Here is a 19,591-nt window from a genome sequence, read left to right as displayed (position 1 = left end):
ATGCTTGTAAATCGTTGTTTACCAATGACATTTTTTTCTTCATCTCTCCGGTTTGTTAGTTTTTCTCATTCACACTAATTAATTACTATTAGTAATAATATTACTAATTTAGAATCCTTTAAGAAACTCGTATGCTTGAAATATTTTAATAATCAATCTTTCATTAAATATCACTTGTACAATTTTCACTAAGTTATTTATCTTATTAATATTTATATAAATAAATATTATAATTTCATATCATATATTTAAATTGTTTGATGTTGCCACTAGGATAAAGAAATCAGCTTGGCCCTGAATTAAGCTTTCTTTGGTAGAGAAGTACATGATAATGGCGGACTCACGTAAGTGTTTCGTTAGAAATAGTAAATCCTTTGTTTGGCTGACTTTCGTTTTAATTTTGTGTATTATTATAGCTCATTTGTTGAAAATGTTAACATTTTGATAAAATGGAATGGAAATAGAAATATAACGTTGATGTTAAAAGATTTGAATGAGTTTATTAATAATAACGGTAAACTTTATATAAAATAAAGGGAAGCTTTTCCTAGAAACGTATTATGAAATTAAAAAATCATTATATTTACGTGATAAACGGTAGATCAGTTAATTTAAATCTTTCCCGAGTATTCCTTGAAGTGAAAATGGAAAACATTTGTAACATGAAGTAGATGTAAATGGATTTAGATTTGATAGCAAAATTCAATAATTTTTAGTGAACGCCATTTTGAGAAATGGTTGTTTGCCGGTCAGGAATAGAAGAGTATCATACCGAGAGGTTCGAGTTCATTGAGCGATATAATCTATCTTATCGCGCTACTACTATTAGAGATGGTTTGATAAATATTTTAAAGATATTAGAACTATAAAAAAATTTCAATTACACAAGACAACAAAGCAAAAATTATTGTAGTAATTTTCAAATAGTGACAATGTCAAACATATCGTAAATAATACTTCACGAGTTCATTTTCTCACACGGTGATATCTACCATTATATTTCTGTGGTAATAATACTTCTATCCAATCAATTTTAAGTGTGAAAAACAATTTTGTTGGTGTTAAATATTGTGGGATTTTTATTTTGAAGATACTCTTGTTTGTATTTTTGTGAAGGAAGCTGCTATTTAGCAAGTAAATCTTGTACGTAGATTGAAAAAGGTGCTGGTAAGAGTAATGAATTTTAACATTTCTGTAGCTTAGTTAGAAAGCCAGATAATTATAGTAGTTTGGGGGCATTCTGTTTTAGTATTTTTAAAATCTTTTATTATAAGATGTATATCTCAAAGCTACATGAATTACTTTTTTGATAACAAATATAAGAAAACTCATGAAAGCAGGCACCAAAGTGCAAACTGGCTTATGGCTAAGTGCCAAGTATGTTTTCATGTAACTTTTGTTGTTTTTTTAAGTATCAAAAAAAAAAAAAATCATACAACAAAACTCAAAAATGCTGTAATGTATGTATGCAGCTAATGTTGTGTTATGTAAACTGAAATTCATCACACTGGATTATATATTGCTTGTCTCATACTGTATCAAAGAGTAATCAAATTTAATGGAATCTCTCATGAAATGTTAAGGTTTAAGGCTCTTAAGATAATTCTAATTGATTTTCACAATGTACAGGTTATTTCTTATTTTTTCATATTTCTCAATTTTCCCTACAGTTATTTATAATTAATGTTATAGAGAAAGTAAGAGATGAAGGCATAAAATTTTATTATGATGTGTTATGATTTATTTTGGACAAGCCTTCAATTTCTTGTATATTAGGATTTAAATAGCCTGAAACTGGTTTCAGTGATTTACATTTAAGTTAATTATATATATGTGCAAATATTTATATCAACATTTATGCAGAGATTTATTTCAGAAGAAAATTAAAATGCAAATAGTAATTCAGTTTATAATAATGGTTATTAGAAATGATTTATATACAAAACTTTTACAGACATCCAAAGTATTGTCTTCTATCCAATTCTGAACTTCCTTTGCCTTATTGGTACAGTTTAGTTAATGGGAAGCTGGTGTTTTACAACTGAAGTTATATAATGTTTTCATAAAATATCAATGTTTGATGTTAATTTCCTGAAGTTAAATTGTTTGAAATATATAAATATTCCTGGTCAATTATCTGAAGTTCCTGATTAATGAGCATTAGTCACAATTATAGCTTTCAAGGTTTATAATATACCAAATGTAGCAAACCAATAATAAATATACAGTTTTTTAGTGATTGCATTGGTTAATTTTTATAGACATGATGGGAGTTTCTATAAATTTCAGTCTGCCCAACAATACTGGCATATACATATACATTGTTGATTTTTACACTCAAACACCTCATAATTTTAAATGAATAGGTGGGAATTTTCCAATATGGATTTAACAATATAAGTTATGTACATTTCTAAATGTAAATTTAACTTTCACAGTCATGATCAATATTAGAATAAATGCATATTAATTGGAAAAAATTGTTTGCAAGGTTCTGGAAGTTATTAAATAGGGAAATAAGATAAAGTAATTTATTCTTAGCTTTGAAAAAGTCTTCATTTCAGATGGGTGCAGTAAATAATTTAACTTTATATATCAATATATAAATATATAAATCAACCTGATTTATATGAAGCTATACACAGTAGTATTTACTAGAATTCCAAATTTACTAAGTGTATATTCACAAAATATGGAAACTTTCTAGTAAACATTTTGTAATTAAATATTGAATGTAACTTTACTTTTAGTGTATATAGTTTCAAAGTTATAAGTGGTAAAGCCCATATATAAAGAAACTAATTTATTGAATAATGATGTCTATGTATGTGCCAGTGTTAGTTTAGAACTTTGGCCTGTGAGACTATTAAGTGTGCTCTTGTAATATGATAGCACGTGGATATAACGATTCAAAGGTATAAAACATTCTTTTGACTTTGAGTCAGAAAATTGGATCAAGGAAGATTTTTAAGATAATTTAATGTAAAATTTTCACAAACATTTTCATGTTTTGTTGCCATGAAAATATTTTGTATTCTTCAGACTGATTTGGAATTTTTTAGATTTAAAAGTACCTCAAATTTTGTTATAAAAATTCCCATAATTGTAAGTAACTCTTAGTTTTTTATTTCAAAATTTAAGTAATTATAATTAAAATTTTCAACAATTTTAAATTGGGAAATACTCTATAATTTAACAATTTCATGTTGTATAAGTTGCAAAAAAATTAAAATAGACTTCCATCTTTTTATAAATATTCAAGGAGTTTTGTCTGGACACCATATATTTTTGACCATTCTAAGGTATAGATTTGTTTTGTTAAGAATTTATCATGAATAAAATATTTTAGTTTTCATTTGTAAACCACTCTTATTGTAATAATGTGAAATCTGTAATTCAACTTTTCTGATGTCTCAACACGACATCTGAACAACTCGTCAATTTTGAAAATAAATGTTGCTGATGTTTCAAATAGAGTTGGGTAGAGCTGAATGTAAAATGTTTGTGTTGAGAAACTTCTGTAAATCACATGATTTGAGCAGTAATTTATTTCCTTAGATGTTAACCAGTCAAAACTCCTATAGGAGTGAAAACTGATATCTGTTGGAAAATTTGTAATGACTAAGACCATAGATACAGAGAATTTCTGTAATATTGTTTTAGAGATCTCTTCTACATCATAACATTTTTTAAAAGTATATTTCATAACTAAAGAAATTTGTTTATGACAAGACAGTGACCTGTATGGGAGGCAACACCAAATTATTCTGTGTGCTCAAATCTTTATTAATTGAATATTGTTTATCATATCCAGACAGCACCACACACATATAAAAGAATGCTACTTATTATTAATGAATAATACTGTTAGTAAAATTTACAGAACCTGTCATGGCAAAGGTAGCTGTAATGTAAAAATATGAGGCTCTAGGTTATTGATTAATCTAGTTTTCATAGCTTCTGATGACTACTGCATTCACAAAAATAAAGTATTAAAAGAACTGATATCTATTGAAATATTTAACTTAAAGTAGAGTAGATGTATAAAATGAGCTTTCCAATAAATTTCAAATTTTAAGACAATGGAGTTTGCCAATGTCTTAAAATATTTTGGAAATTCAATACCTAATATATGTCACACTGGATCAAATTATATTAATTTTTTGAAGCTGAAACTGAATACTTGGAGTGTTACTCCTTGTAGGAAACTTCAATATAATTTTTGAACAATTTTGTAAACAAATTAAAATATGTAATTTATACAGTATGTATGTAGCCTTTCTGTACAAATTGACTGATTTGACTAACATTACAGACTGTTAAGTTGCTTTCAGATTTCAAGTACGACCTGCATATCATATTTCAAAAATTAAGTAAATTAATCATTTTAACTCAAAATTTGTAACAATATTTTATAATGTTTGGTGTATTTTGTAAAGTCCAAACTTGTATTTTTCCACAACTCCAAAGAATCTTACCTATCAACAAGACTTGTGTATCTTGAAACACAGGCATATATTTACAAAGAAACTATCATCCTTTTTGTAAATTCTTTACCCTTGTGTGGTTTTCCTTCTTTAATTTTAAGATATTGGCTTTTCCACAATTTTGACTGCAGCACAGTTGTCGCAACTCTCAGTGTAGTTTTGCTTATAAGATACTGCAGTCAGTTAAAAACAGTTGGATAGAGCAGATAAAACCATTTATGTTATAGCCTATAATCATATGAGAAGTAATTTTTTTTTTTTAGGAAAGTGATATGACAAAGATAAATCAGAATAGCATACTGGTGTATAGTGGGAAGTTATCGAAACTTTTTAGAGCCTCTTCAGATGTTTTGTCTACTGAAAATGTTTATAATAATTTTTTGAAAGCTACATTGATTTGTTATTACAGTACATCAGATAAGCCTTATTGGGCATAGAGAGGATGATAGACAGGTATAAAATATTCTAGACTTCCAGTAACTTAAGGCCTTGCTTAAAATATTAAGTTGGTCTCATTAAAACATTGTAAGATAATAAAATACCATATAATTGATTGAAAATAAAGTATATGTATCACATAGTAATTGAATACAAACATTAGTATCGTTACCTAGCCTCACCAGTTTCCATTGTAGCGGATCAGGGTGTAGGTCATTGTCATTTTTTGTATGATTTATATATGTGATGTGGTTTATTCAGTTGGCAGAATAAATGTTGAAATTTGTTGGATATAGTAAACTATTTTCTGATGAACAAAAAATAATATTAACATTATAAACATAAAATATAATAAAGCTGTAAAATAAATATTTAAAGCAAAAATTAAATACTGTTTAGCAAGTTTGACCAACATCACATGTAGTTTGGTTATTGTCATAGAGAGGTAATGGGAAACCAAGGAATACAGAATATTGACCTTTCTCGTCCCAAATGGCTTGATTTATTTTTAAATTTTGCTAATAAATGAGTGTTGAGAAATGTATTTAACTTCTAATTACTTTTATTTGTTTGTGGTAGGATAATGACCATTAATGTGTTTGGAGTGGATGAGTCTCTATTTCCTCTTTTGTTATAATGCTACATATAGTTTACCTGAAATGTTTTAAGTGTATTTTTTTTTACAAGTAAATTGAAATGATTTTCTTTTCCAGAATATACAGTTTACAGCAGCAGTACTCAGCCAACTGGGTAAGTAAAGTTTTTTTTTAAAAAACTGTTTTTATATACATTGTTCAATGTATAGCATGCTCGTTTTGAATAAACTTGTATGGCTTGTTTTATTACATTGCATAAACAAAAGTAGTGGGTGATTGTTTAAAAATTTGAACTGAGTATAGAATGTAACTTTTGTGAATAAAATATTTTTATTTGTGGTATTTGTAAAAACTTTGCTGCTCTGAAGGTTTGAAATAATTCCTGTAATATTTGAAAACCAAGTAAAATGTACATTTGTTGTATATTTCAAGAGTTAAAGTGATCACCTGTGCTGGACTGGAGAAATTGAAGATTTATCAAAACATTGTACCATAGCAAGCAAATAAATCTGTTATGACTTGTTTGATTTTTTTTTATTGGGTTTCATTGAATAAGTTTGTTGTTTACAAGTGCTACTTTTTGTATTTATAAAGTGGATAAACTGTATGATATTTGTTAGATTGTTATTGATACTGTTCATCCTTGGACTGGCTTTGAAACACTAATTTTGTAGATAATAATTCATGCCCTTTCCTTGAGTTCTACTCTATGGCCAAATATTGGACCCTTTGCCCAAAATAAGAGTATTTCTTAAAAAGTAAGGCCTAAAAGATCTGTTTCAGTTTTTGACAAGATGCTATTTTATTGCTGCAACCTAAAAGAATTTCAGTATTTTTAAAACAAAATGTTGAAAGGCTTAAAATTTTGAAATGCCTCTTGAATCCTTGTAGTTCACTTGTAATGATTGCAAGACTAAATTGGAACCTTTGTTAATTGGTATATACCAGTGTAGTAAGACATTGTATGCTGAATTTGGTTATTGTCTTTGCTCCTTGAAACATTGCTTAATAAGATTCAACACGTGAAGCAAAGGCTAATACATAGGCTTTAAACATGTTCATGAAATGCAACATCACTAGTTTATCAGCACAAAAAACTTAGTTTGACAGGAAATTCTGCACAGTAGAAAACAGCTCACAGCACTGGATAACAAAGGTGTATGTAGTGAGTGATTGGTAAACGTTTTACCATGTTTTGTTAAAAATGCTTAATTCAGGACACTTAATGTCTGAAAGGACAGTAACTAAACATAAAAGAATAATTATGAATTGGTTGGTTTAGCTACAAAATTAAGTAAACAGCTATCACTGAAAGCAATCAAATTTATAGGATTGTTAGTATAATTTGAACTTTGTTTAGCAAATGAGATAAATTCAACTTATTAAACAATCATTGACTCACTGCTCAATTTTTCAGTATGTTGTGTGACTTATCTAAATAAAGAAAATTGCATTTTCATATGGATTGATAAGTTTTCTTGTATATTTTAAATAGTTATCAATATTTATAGGTACAGTGCTTCATACGGGAACTATGGAACTGATCCAACTTATGCCCAAGGAACATATGGCCAATCTAGTTTAGGATATAGTGTAAGTATTTCATGTAAAAATGTTAGGCTAATGTATAAATGTAGTTGTTAAACTTCTTGTTTCTATGCAAGTATTATTGGATTTACCATATACCTTATTGTAAATGTACTTGAAATTTGTGTTGATCGTGGGGTTAGCAACAAGATTTATATAAACAAAGCATATAAATCCTGTCTAGTTACATTTACCATATACCTTATTGTAAATGTACTTAAAATTTGTGTTGATCGTGGGGTTAGCAACAAGATTTATTTTTCATTACGTATATAATTTATACATTGAATGAAGATATAATTTTGTTATTTGTGAAGTGGTTAACATGGTCTAAGGTTTAATTCCTTAACAGCAACAACCTCAACAACAAGCCTGGGGTGGAAGTACAGCTAGTACAGCTACAAGCAGTTACACTGGATATAGTCAGGATTATACTCAACAGCCTGCTCAGACAACATCATACAGTATATATAGTCAGCAGCCAGGTGCAACTTATGGCCCAGCATCTGGTTAGTAGTTTCAATTTTTACAGAAGTATTCCCAAATTATCAGTGTCATTTATCTATCATCCATCATTACTTAATTGATGTTTTAACTTCATTTAATATTTAAATTAGTATTTACTAAAAATGTGTGAAGTACCATACCATTCAAGGTATTAGGTGATATACATTATTTATGGGTCAGTTTCCATTTTAAGGAGTTAAAAATAATTTTGGCTTATATATGTTTTAAACATTAAATTTGATTACTAAATTGTCACACAGGAAGTTTTAATTTTTATTTTCCTTAAGTAGGTCAAGTAGATGCATACTCCAGCTATGGAGCCACAACAGCAAGTTATGGACAAGGATCCACTACTTACAGTACTACACAACCATCAGCCTATGTGCAACCACCTGCTGGCCAACAGACTTATACTTCTCAGAACACTTATGGCATCAGTCAACCACCATATGGAACAACCACATCATATGGCTCTTACAGCTCTGTCCCTACGACAACTTATGGACAGCAGCCAACTTACAGCAGTCAGCCACCACCTCAGGCACAGCCTGTAGCAGCCCCAAACTATGGTTTGACACCTGCCCCACCACCTCCTGTTCCTGCACCTCCAACTCAGCAACCACCCCCACAGGGAGTTCCCCCACCTGTTCAAGATTTTGCAAGACCTCCAGCACCTGCTACCTACTCTCCTGGGCCAAGTGGCATTCCCCCTTCTGCACCTCTTCTTCAGAGTGGGCCAGTGAGTCCACCACAGAGACCAGGAGCTGGGGGATATGGCCCTCCATTACGTGGAGGCTTTACAGGTCAAGGTATGTCATGTTTATGCAAATCAATAAGAATTTGTATATGTAAACTTTTTTTTTCAAAAAACTCTTATCCATCCTGTATGCTAAAAATGTGAAATTTTGGATGAAGCAGAACCACACTAACATGCTCACACATAAGGAATGCCTAGTGTTTGTAGTTGATTGTAAAAGTTCTTCAAAAAATAGTGTTAAAGCAAAATTTTGTTCAGTAGGAAATCCTGGAGGATTTGGAGATCATGGAAGACCTGGGTTTGGGTAAGTTTCAATTTTGTTGAAGCTGTAATTAGTGAAGTTGTATTTAAAAAAAACTTAAATCTCACCTGAAATAAAGGGTTTGTAATTACCATCATATGGGTATTACCTTAAGTGTTTTAGCCTTCAAAAGCTGAAAGAACTAATAAAATTTAATAGCTGACTGTTTATTACAAATTATAAAATTTGTATTAAGACATTAATAAATTGAGGCTACACCAGTCACAGGAACAATTGGTTTAAGAAAAAAACTGACATATGTTTAAAATAGCTTATTTTAATGGGTTGGCCACTGCTAATCATTTAATCTACAAGTCTGTATGTAACTCTCGGAACCCTTGGTCTGTTCTTATCATAAAACATGTTTGTAATATAAATTCTTTGAAGCATGAAAGTTTTTACATTTACATACAAAACATGCAGGCAGTGTGTAAAAATTCTGTAGCAACAAAAGTGCATTATCATGAACTCGTAGCGTAACCTTAGTCGAACATTTTTGTAACTGCTGTTTCTGAATGAGTTGGTAGTGCCCTTCCATCGCTGTTTTGATAAGACAAAAAAGGTTTTTCATATTTGAATGCCCAGCCTTATTAGATATTTACAACTCAAGTTGTTGCACAGAGAAACAAGTTAAAAGCTAACTTTAACTGTGGGTGATTAGTGTAACAACTTGGCAGTATAGAAGGTATTGCCCTAACGGTATAAATTGTTTTTTTTTTAATGAAAAAACTTGTGGGTTTGTAATAAATGGAATGAAGTAATGGTTTATTGGCACTGGAGAAATAAAACACGTGGTAAAATTTATAATGCAATAGTTGACTAATTACAGAATTGAAAAGGCACTATCAAGGTAGAAATGTTTTGTTATTGCACTTGATGTGGATAATTAATAGATAGAAATGGTGATACACTGGCAGTGAAAGATATGGCTGCCTCAACATGGTAAAATACTTTAATGTGGCAGTTTTTTATTTATTTACTTAATAGGAAAGTGACTTAGTACTATTAAAGCAAATGATAAAACGTATATGGCAGTTTGTGGGTATTGACTAGATAAACTTAAGTGGTAAAGTGGCAATGTAAAGGACTGTCTGAACAATCAAGTGTTTAAAGATGTGGGTAATAAACAGAGCAAAAATGATGTAGTGGCAAAAAAAATGTTTTTGTGGTTAATTATTAGAGCATAAATGCTGTAGTAGCGGTGTAAGATAATATTGCATTAACAGTGTCAAATATTTTAATGTGGGTAATTACCAGGTGGAATATAAGTGGTAGAGTGGCAATGTGAGATGTTGGTTACTGAATACAAAAATGATAGGACTACTGAACATAGACAAAAGTTTTAATGTGGGTGGTTATTGGATAGGTTGTAAGTAGTAAAGTGGTAGTGTGATGTGATTGCCTGAACAGATAAATGTTTTGATGTGGGTAATTAGTAAATAGAATTAAAGTGGTACAGTGGCAGTCAGAGATGTTTTATTGTGGGTGGTTACTAAATAGGTAATAAATGGTACAATGGCAGTGTGAGATGACTGCCTGAACATGATTAAACATTTTATTGTTGGTAATTACCAGACAGTTAAAAAAATAGCACAGTGGCAGTGTGAAGTAGGACTGCCAGAACAGAGTTCAATATTTCAGTGTGGGATGATTAAAAGGTAGAACATAAGTGGCAGTATGAGGTGGCTGCTTGAACAAAGCCCAGTATTTCAATTTGTTGTAATTACAGGGTAGAATATAAGTGGTGCAGTGGCAGTTAGGACTGCCTAAACAAGGTAGAACATAAGTGGCAGTGTGAAGTGGTTTCTTGAACAAGAGTCCAATATTTCAATTTGATGTAATTACGAGGTAGAACATAAGTGGTACAGTGGTAGTGTGAGATAGAATTGCCTGAACAAAGAGTCCAATATTTCAGTTTGGTGTAAATATAGGGTAGAACATAAGTGGTGCAATGGCAGTGTGAGATAATTGCCTGAACAAAGAGTCCAATATTTCAGTTTGGTGTAAATATAGGGTAGAACATAAGTGGTGCAATGGCAGTGTGAGATAGAATTGCATGAACAAGAGTCCAATATTTCAATTTGGTGTAAAAACAGAGCAGAACGTAAGTGGTACAGTGGCAGTGTCAGTTAAGGCTGCCTGAACAGTCAAATATTTCAGTTTGGTGTAATTACAGGGTTAGAACATAAGTGGTACAGTGGCAGTGTCAGTTAAGGCTGCCTGAACAGTCAAATATTTCAGTTTGGTGTAATTACAGGGTTAGAACATAAGTGGTGCAGTGGTAGTGTGAGATAGAATTGCCTGAACAAAGAGTCCAATATTTCAGTTTGGTGTAAATATAGGGTAGAACATAAGTGGTGCAATGGCAGTGTGAGATAGAATTGCATGAACAAGAGTCCAGTATTTCAATTTGGTGTAAAAACAGAGTAGAACGTAAGTGGTACAGTGGCAGTGTCAGTTAAGGCTGCCTGAACAGTCAAATATTTCAGTTTGGTGTAATTACAGGGTTAGAACATAAGTGGTGCAGTGGCAGTGTGAGATAGTACTGCCTGAAAGAGAGTCCAATATTTCAATTTGGTGTAATCACAAGGTAGAACGTAAGTGGTGCAGTGGCAGTGTGAGTTAGGACTGCCTGAACAGTCAGATGTTTTAGTGTGGATGATTATTAACTAGGGCATATATTTGAAAGCAAAAGGCAAATTGTTTAAACAGAGTAAAGTACAAGAGTAATTTCAAGACAGTATGAGGAATGTACTAATGTAATTTCAATATGAAAGTGTTATCAAAATAAAGGGGTTTTATCTTAAGATTTTATTTGTATTGAGTAATTACTAAATAGCATACAGCAACTATGATGGCATTTAAAACAAGTACTACCTAAACAGGGTAAATGTTTTATTTTGCTGTTTAAAATAATGGCTTACGAAGGTACATGAAGTTACAAAATAGTGGTAGGAGTTAAAGATTAAATGATTTTAACATGTTAGTCAAATATGGAAATTACTTGATAGGACTTTAATGAGATTATGACAGAGTTAGAAAAGACTAATCATGGCAAATGTATTATTAGCTAATGGTCACTTCAGTGAAAAAAATACATAACTGTAAAAGTTGATGAAGCACATCATGGAGTATTTTGTCACGTAACTGTTGAATTATGTAATTATTTGGTAGTTCTGATAACTTAATTTTGTATTTGTAAATAGTTACTAGTTTAAGAGGGTAAAAAAAACTTTTAGCCAAAATTTGTAATTGGCTGCTAGAGCCCAAAAGTTTTATGGTAGCATTGAATACATATAGAATAAACAGAGTAAAACATTGTGCCATATGGTTAGGGTAATGACCTTAAACTGGAAAGAGGTGTCAGCATTGAGGGAAGTTACCATATGAATATGGTAAGACATGTAATTGATTAAAGTGATTGGGTACAATTGCGAAATGAAAAATGTGGTGGCAGGGGAGGATTATCTGAACAAGATAATGTTTTTTGAATGTCTATGTTATCTGACTTGATTAATTAATGGATAGAAATGATGTTGCAAGAAGTATACTCATTTCTGAATACATTAAAATGTTCTAATGTAACAGCTGATTCAGGTAATTTCTCAGTAAAGCTAGACTGATTTGGTGCTATTGACAAAAAATGTTTGGAGCATGTACACCAGGATAACACACTTTCCTCAGGCAGCATGTTTGAAAAACGTAGTTAACTGTTGATTACAAATTCAGCATTGTGTTACACAGATAAAAAAAATATTGGCAGTTAATATAAACTAAATAAACAAGCAGGCTTGTACTGTTCATTTAAAGAATATGTTCAGCAGCCTGCTAAGTTGTATGATGATGATAACATGCAGTTTTAGGTTCTGTATTTAAACATTGTATCCAGTGGGTTGTGACTTACATTTAAATTTGAAGGTTTGAGTTATGTAAATAAAGAATGCATTCAGCACACTGCTGACTTGTAACTTATGATTAAACAGAAGTCTTCAGTTGCATAGCATCTTACAATCTGAAAACCTCCAACTTATGTCCAAATGTGGTCTTTGGTATATGCTGATGACTTGTAACTGTTAAATGTTAGACTTCTGTTAAACAGGTAAAATTTATTTGGCATGTTGCTAAGTTGTAACTGATATGAGCATACCTCTTTGGGTTATGCAGTTAATGTCATATAGCAGGTTGTTGAACTTGTAACTAATTGTTAGACTTAGTCTTGGGTTTAGATGAACAAGGTATGTAGAAAATTGTTAATATTTTTATTGATGGTTAACCATTTTTGTTTATGTAGGCAAAAAATAAATCCAACAGATTGCTGACTTGTAACTCTCAGTTAAACAGTTTTTGGTTAAATAGATAAGACAAATATATTCAGCATGCTGCTAACTTGTAAAGGATGGTCAAACTTGCCATCTTGAGTTATGCAGTTAAAAGAATGTATCTAGGTGGTTGATCACTTGATCATATAAAGAAGGTATTTGACAAGTTAACTTTTAACAGATGGTTAAACATGTAGCTTTGGGTATTGTTTAATGTATCCTTTGGGTTGTTGACTAGTGCTCTTCTCTGTACATTTGAAAAGCATATATTTGAAGGTGCATACTTCTGAGTCTTCAAAAGCTATGATGTGAAGTCTTGTCAACTTTATATTTTTTTTATGAATTTGTGCATCATAGGTGATAGTAATTTTAAAGTGGTACAACTAGCAGTAATGGTTATCCTACATTTTCTGTATTACATACTACTGTTATGAGCACTTGATTAAATACAACAGATATGAAAAATAAAATAAATCAAACTACTTCCTGTTCACTTGTGTTTGTTGAAACAAATCTTGTATAAATGGTTAGTTGCTCATAGCTATATATGTGTATCATGATCAAGAACTTCCAATTGTATTGAAGAAATGGTTAGTAACACTGAATATGTTCATTCTTGTAATGTTAAAATCTGGTTTTGATTCAGTAGTGCATTCTTGTAATGTTAACTGAGTAGTGCTGATGGTATAGGATATTGTACAAATTGATTCATTTGATAAAATATTTGAAACATCTTGGGTCAGAATTCAAATATAGAATTTCTTACCATGTATATGACTTGTTTCTAAAATGGAGATTGCCAAGAATGTCTTTTGAAACTGTAAGAAAGGACTTTGTAACATATCTAATGAAATTTGGGATTTATTTCAATATAGTAACGGAAGGATTGTGAGCATTAAATATTTCAGATAAACCTTTGTTGTCAGATTTTGAGTCACATACCCACTATCACTTGTATGCAGTTCATAATCTGGAACTTAGTTCTTTTCAAGAATGATACTACCTTTTTTCAAAGTACTAGATTTTATCTAATGATACCCTTTTAATCTGTAATTACAGAATATTACATAAATGTCTGTATACCAAGCTTGAAAATGATTTGATCTGCCAAATCTTTTAATGAGTGTAAATTTTCTTCTGGAAAATGTAGTTTTCTGTAAATCTTTTACCAGATTAATATGACAGTAAAATTTATAAAGGAAAAAAAGTGCTGTTTTTGATAGTCTTTTGACTCTACTAAACAGGCTTTCAGACTGAATTTGTAGACATGAGAGATTTAACTTGTTTAGTTTATCATTTTCAACAGGTGATGCTAAAGTTTGTCTGCCGTAAATGCTTGTAATGCAAGATAACTGAGATGGTTGGAAGCCCAGATTTTACATACATGTAAAAACACATACATGACTTTTATATATATATTCTGTGATTTAATTGATAAGCTCTCAGCAAGTTTAATATACAAAATATGCAACAGGAAGCAAATATCAAATATTACACAAGTAAATAAAAATTGCGTAAATGTGGAAAGGGAAAAGCTAGGTTAGAGAAACTTGGTGTTTTGAACATATGTTTAAAAAAAATCTAAAGTATTATAGTAAATCATAATGATTGGTGTATTATAACAAAAAATTGTCTAAAAAGATGCCAAGTGTTGAAGTTTGAAAACAGATGGAGTGTGTGTCATTAATGTCATGCTTAAGTATTTCAACAAATTGCTGGGGAAGACAAATTGTTGTAAACCATTTGAGGATTGTATGGCCCTATTATTATAGTAGTAGAAAAACAAAGGAGTTTACCCAGTGATTACTGAATGCTTCAAAGTATTTCAAGGTGGTTAATCTGTTTAAAAATAATCTTATCTAGATTTCAGTTACTTTCAATCTGAAAATAGAAATATGTTTGAATGGATCCTTTTGTTGGTAGTGTAGGCTCCACTTCATCTGAAACTTCTGTTAAATGACAAACTTACTGGGGAATTTTAAGTTATTCCATTTGTTTTGGTATTCATTAAATTTTTATTTTATTCTAATACTGTTTAACCCAAAATTTTCTAAATACTGCTTTATGAGTTTATTTTTAAGTAACATATTTAATTGAAGTAATGTATATGTACATTATTGGTCATTTGGCTTAAAACAGATTTTAAAAATAAGGTAATCTCATCAAGTAAAATGTTTTCATTTATTGAAATGTTTATTATTTAATATTGTTTTATTTTGAAACTGTGCAGTGCTCCACATAAGTTAACATTAAGTATTTTACTCCTTGAAATAAGGTGCATTGCTGAAAACTTTCAAATTTTTGTGTATTAGTGGCTTATCACACAGCATCTGAAATTTTGTTGTGTTTATCAGGTTCTTGCTGTTCTTATTTCTGTATAAACACTATTAATGGTACCTGAGGTAATTATAATATAAATGCAATACAATAAGCACTTTGTTAATACAAGTCAGTAAATTAGACTGGTGTAATTTTCAGTTTAAAAGTAACTGTGAATTATGGGTAGTTAACAGCCAGCAATTGCTGTACAACTCATGAAGTATTCCTTAACCAAACTTGTAATATCAGTAAATAAAGAATTTTTGAAAATGAAAAGCCTAATCTGTTATTGTATTCACTGATGCTACTGTAGATTAGTTTTATCATATCTTGGCTTTTCTGTACTGCTTGATATTACATAGTGGTGGAATGCAAACAGTTTTTAGGTTTCACATAAGATTTTACATATCACTATAATTTGTCAGTCAATTTACATTGAAAATTATCTCCTGTGCTTTGTGTTTATTATCAATAAGTTATTGTTCTTTTGGAGTTGTGTACTAGTGGTCCTCTTTGGTGCTTTTATTTTGAATTCATTTTTACTTAATGTAAAAAAAAAAAAAATTGTATTTACTTATCTGGAGCACTGTTTATACTGTGTTTTTATGGTAAAATATAAATTGATGTACCAGAAATAAAAGTTAATTTTGGTGAAAACTTTTATTTGTGATATGGAAAAAAAAAGAATTAAATGGTGGTATTAATAATTTTTAGTACACATTGTTAATGTAGTTTTACCTAGTATATATACAGTACCAGAAGAAAAAAAAAAAGTTAACAAATTAAATAAATTTTATTATGAGCAGGCTGTTGCTGTTAACCAGTTTGTTCTAGTATTTTTAGCAGGTATAACCGAACTATGCAGAAGAACCAGTGGTAGCTCGATAGCATAAAGCACTGAGAATACTTAAGAAAACAAAATAAATTATCATAAACTTTGGTTATGTAGATGATTGGATGTAGTGCTTCAGAATCAAGCAAAACATCCTTGTAGATCTTAAGTAATATCCATAAAGATTTTATTGTTTACTTAATATAATCCACTGGTTCCATTGCTAATTGGACTAAAGTTAGAAAAATTAGTGACTTGAAGTTTTCCCAGAAGAAGAATTCTCACTGAAATGTCTGTACTTCAATCATAGTAATCCAGGGCCTGCTGGAAGGGGCGGTTTCAACAAAGGTAAAGCATCGAAGTGGTGCTCAGTTTTTGTTTTATGTTGCCAATTGCATTGAAAATTGTTTTTGGACATGCCTAAAAGGTGGTGGCTAGTCTCTAAACCTCATGTATTAATACCCTGTATATTTCTTGTAATTATTTATGTAGTTGTAAATGGTAAGTTAAAAAAAAATCACCATAAAAAGTTGTGAAATTTTGAACTCAAGGCCACTAAGCTAAATGGGAAAGCAATATTTTTTTTACATAGCCAAATGGCAAGGTTTTACACATGGTATAAAAAGTTGTAGAGATTATTCATAGCTGGCTTAAGGATTAGCTTTTCTAAGAAATTAAAGTTTGATACAATATATGTCAACTCCAGACTAAGTTATCTGTGTTTGAGTCTTGCTTCATTCATTACAATAATGTGTGGTGTTATCAGTAGTTGGCTATACATTTAGATTGTTGAACTGCAGCTAGATTTCAGTTTTGAAAAATGTGATGAATGAATGTATGTTTATGCCACTTCAGAATACTCTGCTTAATAAGTAAGTTTTTCAAGAACAATGTCTTTTGAAACCATTCATTAAATATGACTGAGAAATGGAGTTCACATCTGCAGGATTTTGTTGTTTGTTTTGTTTTTCTGTGGTCTGGATGAAGCTCTATTGTTAATATGTTTAAGAATGTTATGCAGCATGTGTAAGTTCTAAGATTTGTGTAAGTAAAAAATTATACAGTTTTCTAGGGTAAAATCCAAATATTGTATTAGTGTAATATTTAGCAGAAACAATTGGTCAAACACAAAGTGGGATTTGTAAAGTCAGTTATCCTGCATGTTTTGGTAACATTTCTCAAAGGTTGTAATATAAGTGATTTTATCTTGGTTCAGGTGAATTTTTCCAAAGCTGTCTTTCCTCACATGATAAATATGCTTTGTTTTTACTTCATTGTTGTTTCTTGTGTGGGTTTAAAGTTCATATTTCATCATTTGGTTAGAAATTTTGTTAAACATAAAAACCAGTTTGAAAGTTTAGTTTTTTGTTTAATGCATCATTATAGATATCTAGAGGTGTGTTAAAAGAAAGAGTTCAGAATTAAGACTACAAAACATTGACTGGTTTAACTTAAATTTGTAAGATTATTTTCTAATGGTATAACAGAAAAATAAGTCTTATCTAAAGAGCAAGAAACTTTGTGAAGGTATATTCTATTGTACAAAGTTATGTACATTTTAATACCTCGGACAATGGTGTAAAACAAGTTGTACCGTTCAGTTTTATCATGAGGATAAGTTTGCACAGTTTCTTTTAATAGAATTTTAAAAATTTCATTTTTTAAGTTTTTTTTGCACTTTATCATGATGTTGGGAAAAAGATTTAATGGTTATCACCTCTCTAATATAATGGTATTAAACCTAACAGCCTTTATCACTTCATTGTGAAAGTTTGAGCTTTCAAATCACAGATCTATGTCTGGATAACTTCTTTAAAATCTTGAAAGGTGTTAAATATTTGTGAAATCTTATCAGTGAAAAACTTTTTAGCATTGTACAAATTTTAATTTTTCCTTTGGTTTTTATCAGTAAAATTATAACTACCCTCTATAATTTCATACATATTTTCAAACGTGCAAATATTAAAGCAGCTTTTCAGAATGAGAGCTTTGTTGTCAATAATCTGTGTGAATCAGGTTTATGTTAGTGCCATATTTGTAATCATTATTTACTTTGTGCTTTAAAATTATGACAAAAATATTTTTAGTTTAAACATTTGAAAATTATCACCAGGAAAAAAAACTATCCATGTGAGCTATACAAACAGTTAACAGTATTATTTTACTCCAAACAAAATGTTATTGTTCATATGTATGATAGTAAACATGCATACATTATTACTGTAAGATTTATTATAAATATAAAAAGATGGGAGAGTTTTTGATGTGTTTTTTAAAATTAAGTTTTAGCTATAAGCATGTGAAGTTACCAGCATGTGTTGCATTGATTGGATCTAGTCAGTAACAGTAAGGTTGTGCATGGCTTTTATTACACTTTATGTAGTTTTTTCTTCTTTTTTTAGAGAAAGTGTTAGCTCTGATTCTGTTTTAAAGAATAAATCAAAGGATGGTTATCCTCGAGTTTCAAACAAAAGTGTTAATGTATACAGTTACAGAAGTATTAGTCTGTCAAAGAATCTATAGAACATTAATAATGTTTTAGTAAACTAGAAAAATAGAAATATGTAACCAGTAATCAATGGAACAAAATACAGTATACAAAATTAAAGGTAACAGTAGAATTTAATTATCTTGTGGTTTTTGTGTTGAATTGTTTAAATATTTTATCCAGATCAAAAATACATGGTTTGATATTTGTTCTGTTTAAAAAAACAGGCTGAACACTTGTTAACTACACAAGTTCCTTAAGCAGGTGTGGTACTGATGGGAAGTAATACTGATTATAATTTTAATGTTTTTTGTGATATCAGTATTTTATTAGATCTCTTCAGACATGAACATAATATGGGTGAATTACATGTTTTCATTTTTGATGTTTTGTGAATATTTTGTTGATTTGGTACTGGTTAAAGTTCAGAAAAGTTTAAATTGTGCTGTAAATGTGTAATAAATAAACTTTACTGAAACTTTTGGTGATAAGCAGTTTACAAAAACCATGGTTTCTAATACAAGAAATGTAATCATGAAGTGTCACGGTAAAATTAGTGCTAGGAACTGCAGGTGTACAAGAATGTAGCCATGATTATTCTTTGGTTGTGTTTAGTTTGCAGTAGTCAAGGTTAATGTGTCTGTTGATCTTTTCAGTTTAAAAGTAATTTTGGTTAAATTTAAATATTTGTTTAACAAATGAAAATTATAATACTTTTGTATAACTATACCGTAGACTTATTGTTTGGTAACTAATCATAATAAATTGGGTAAAATGTACAAAACTGCAATGAAAAACAATTTCGCTGTAGTAGTGCTTAAAAAGTAATGCTGTTTTAGTTCTTCAATAACAGTGTCGTCAAATGAAGTTTTAACAGGAACAGTTATTTTATAGTTGAAAGGACAAAGTACTTGTTGCTTTGTCATTGAAAAGTGATACTTTAGTATCAGATTTGAAACA

General features: G+C 30.1%; 1 protein-coding gene across 4 annotated transcripts in view; it reads left to right on the top strand.

The window, feature by feature from the left end:
• The first annotated feature begins 251 nt into the window (after positions 1–251).
• Positions 252–19,591, top strand: part of LOC143238106 (uncharacterized) — a 37,119-nt gene continuing 17,779 nt past the window's right edge. Inside the window, exons 1-7 of one of the 4 annotated variants that reach the window (XM_076478060.1) lie at positions 252–344; positions 5,639–5,675; positions 7,033–7,114; positions 7,461–7,617; positions 7,906–8,424; positions 8,634–8,676; positions 16,454–16,491. In XM_076478060.1, coding sequence (XP_076334175.1) covers positions 326–344; positions 5,639–5,675; positions 7,033–7,114; positions 7,461–7,617; positions 7,906–8,424; positions 8,634–8,676; positions 16,454–16,491 — 895 coding nt within the window. In that variant the 5' untranslated portion in view covers positions 252–325. Of the gene's footprint in view, positions 345–5,638; positions 5,676–7,032; positions 7,115–7,460; positions 7,618–7,902; positions 8,425–8,630; positions 8,677–16,453; positions 16,492–19,591 lie in introns of all 4 variants that reach the window. The other 3 variants (XM_076478059.1, XM_076478058.1, XM_076478057.1) reach the window with 3 other exon arrangements.

This window comes from Tachypleus tridentatus, chromosome 13 (genome assembly GCF_004210375.1).
Source record: "Tachypleus tridentatus isolate NWPU-2018 chromosome 13, ASM421037v1, whole genome shotgun sequence".
In the NCBI taxonomy this organism is placed as follows: Eukaryota; Metazoa; Arthropoda; class Merostomata; order Xiphosura; family Limulidae; genus Tachypleus; species Tachypleus tridentatus.
The sequence above is the reverse complement of the archived record's forward strand: the minus strand, read 5'-3'. Positions and strand labels throughout refer to the sequence as shown.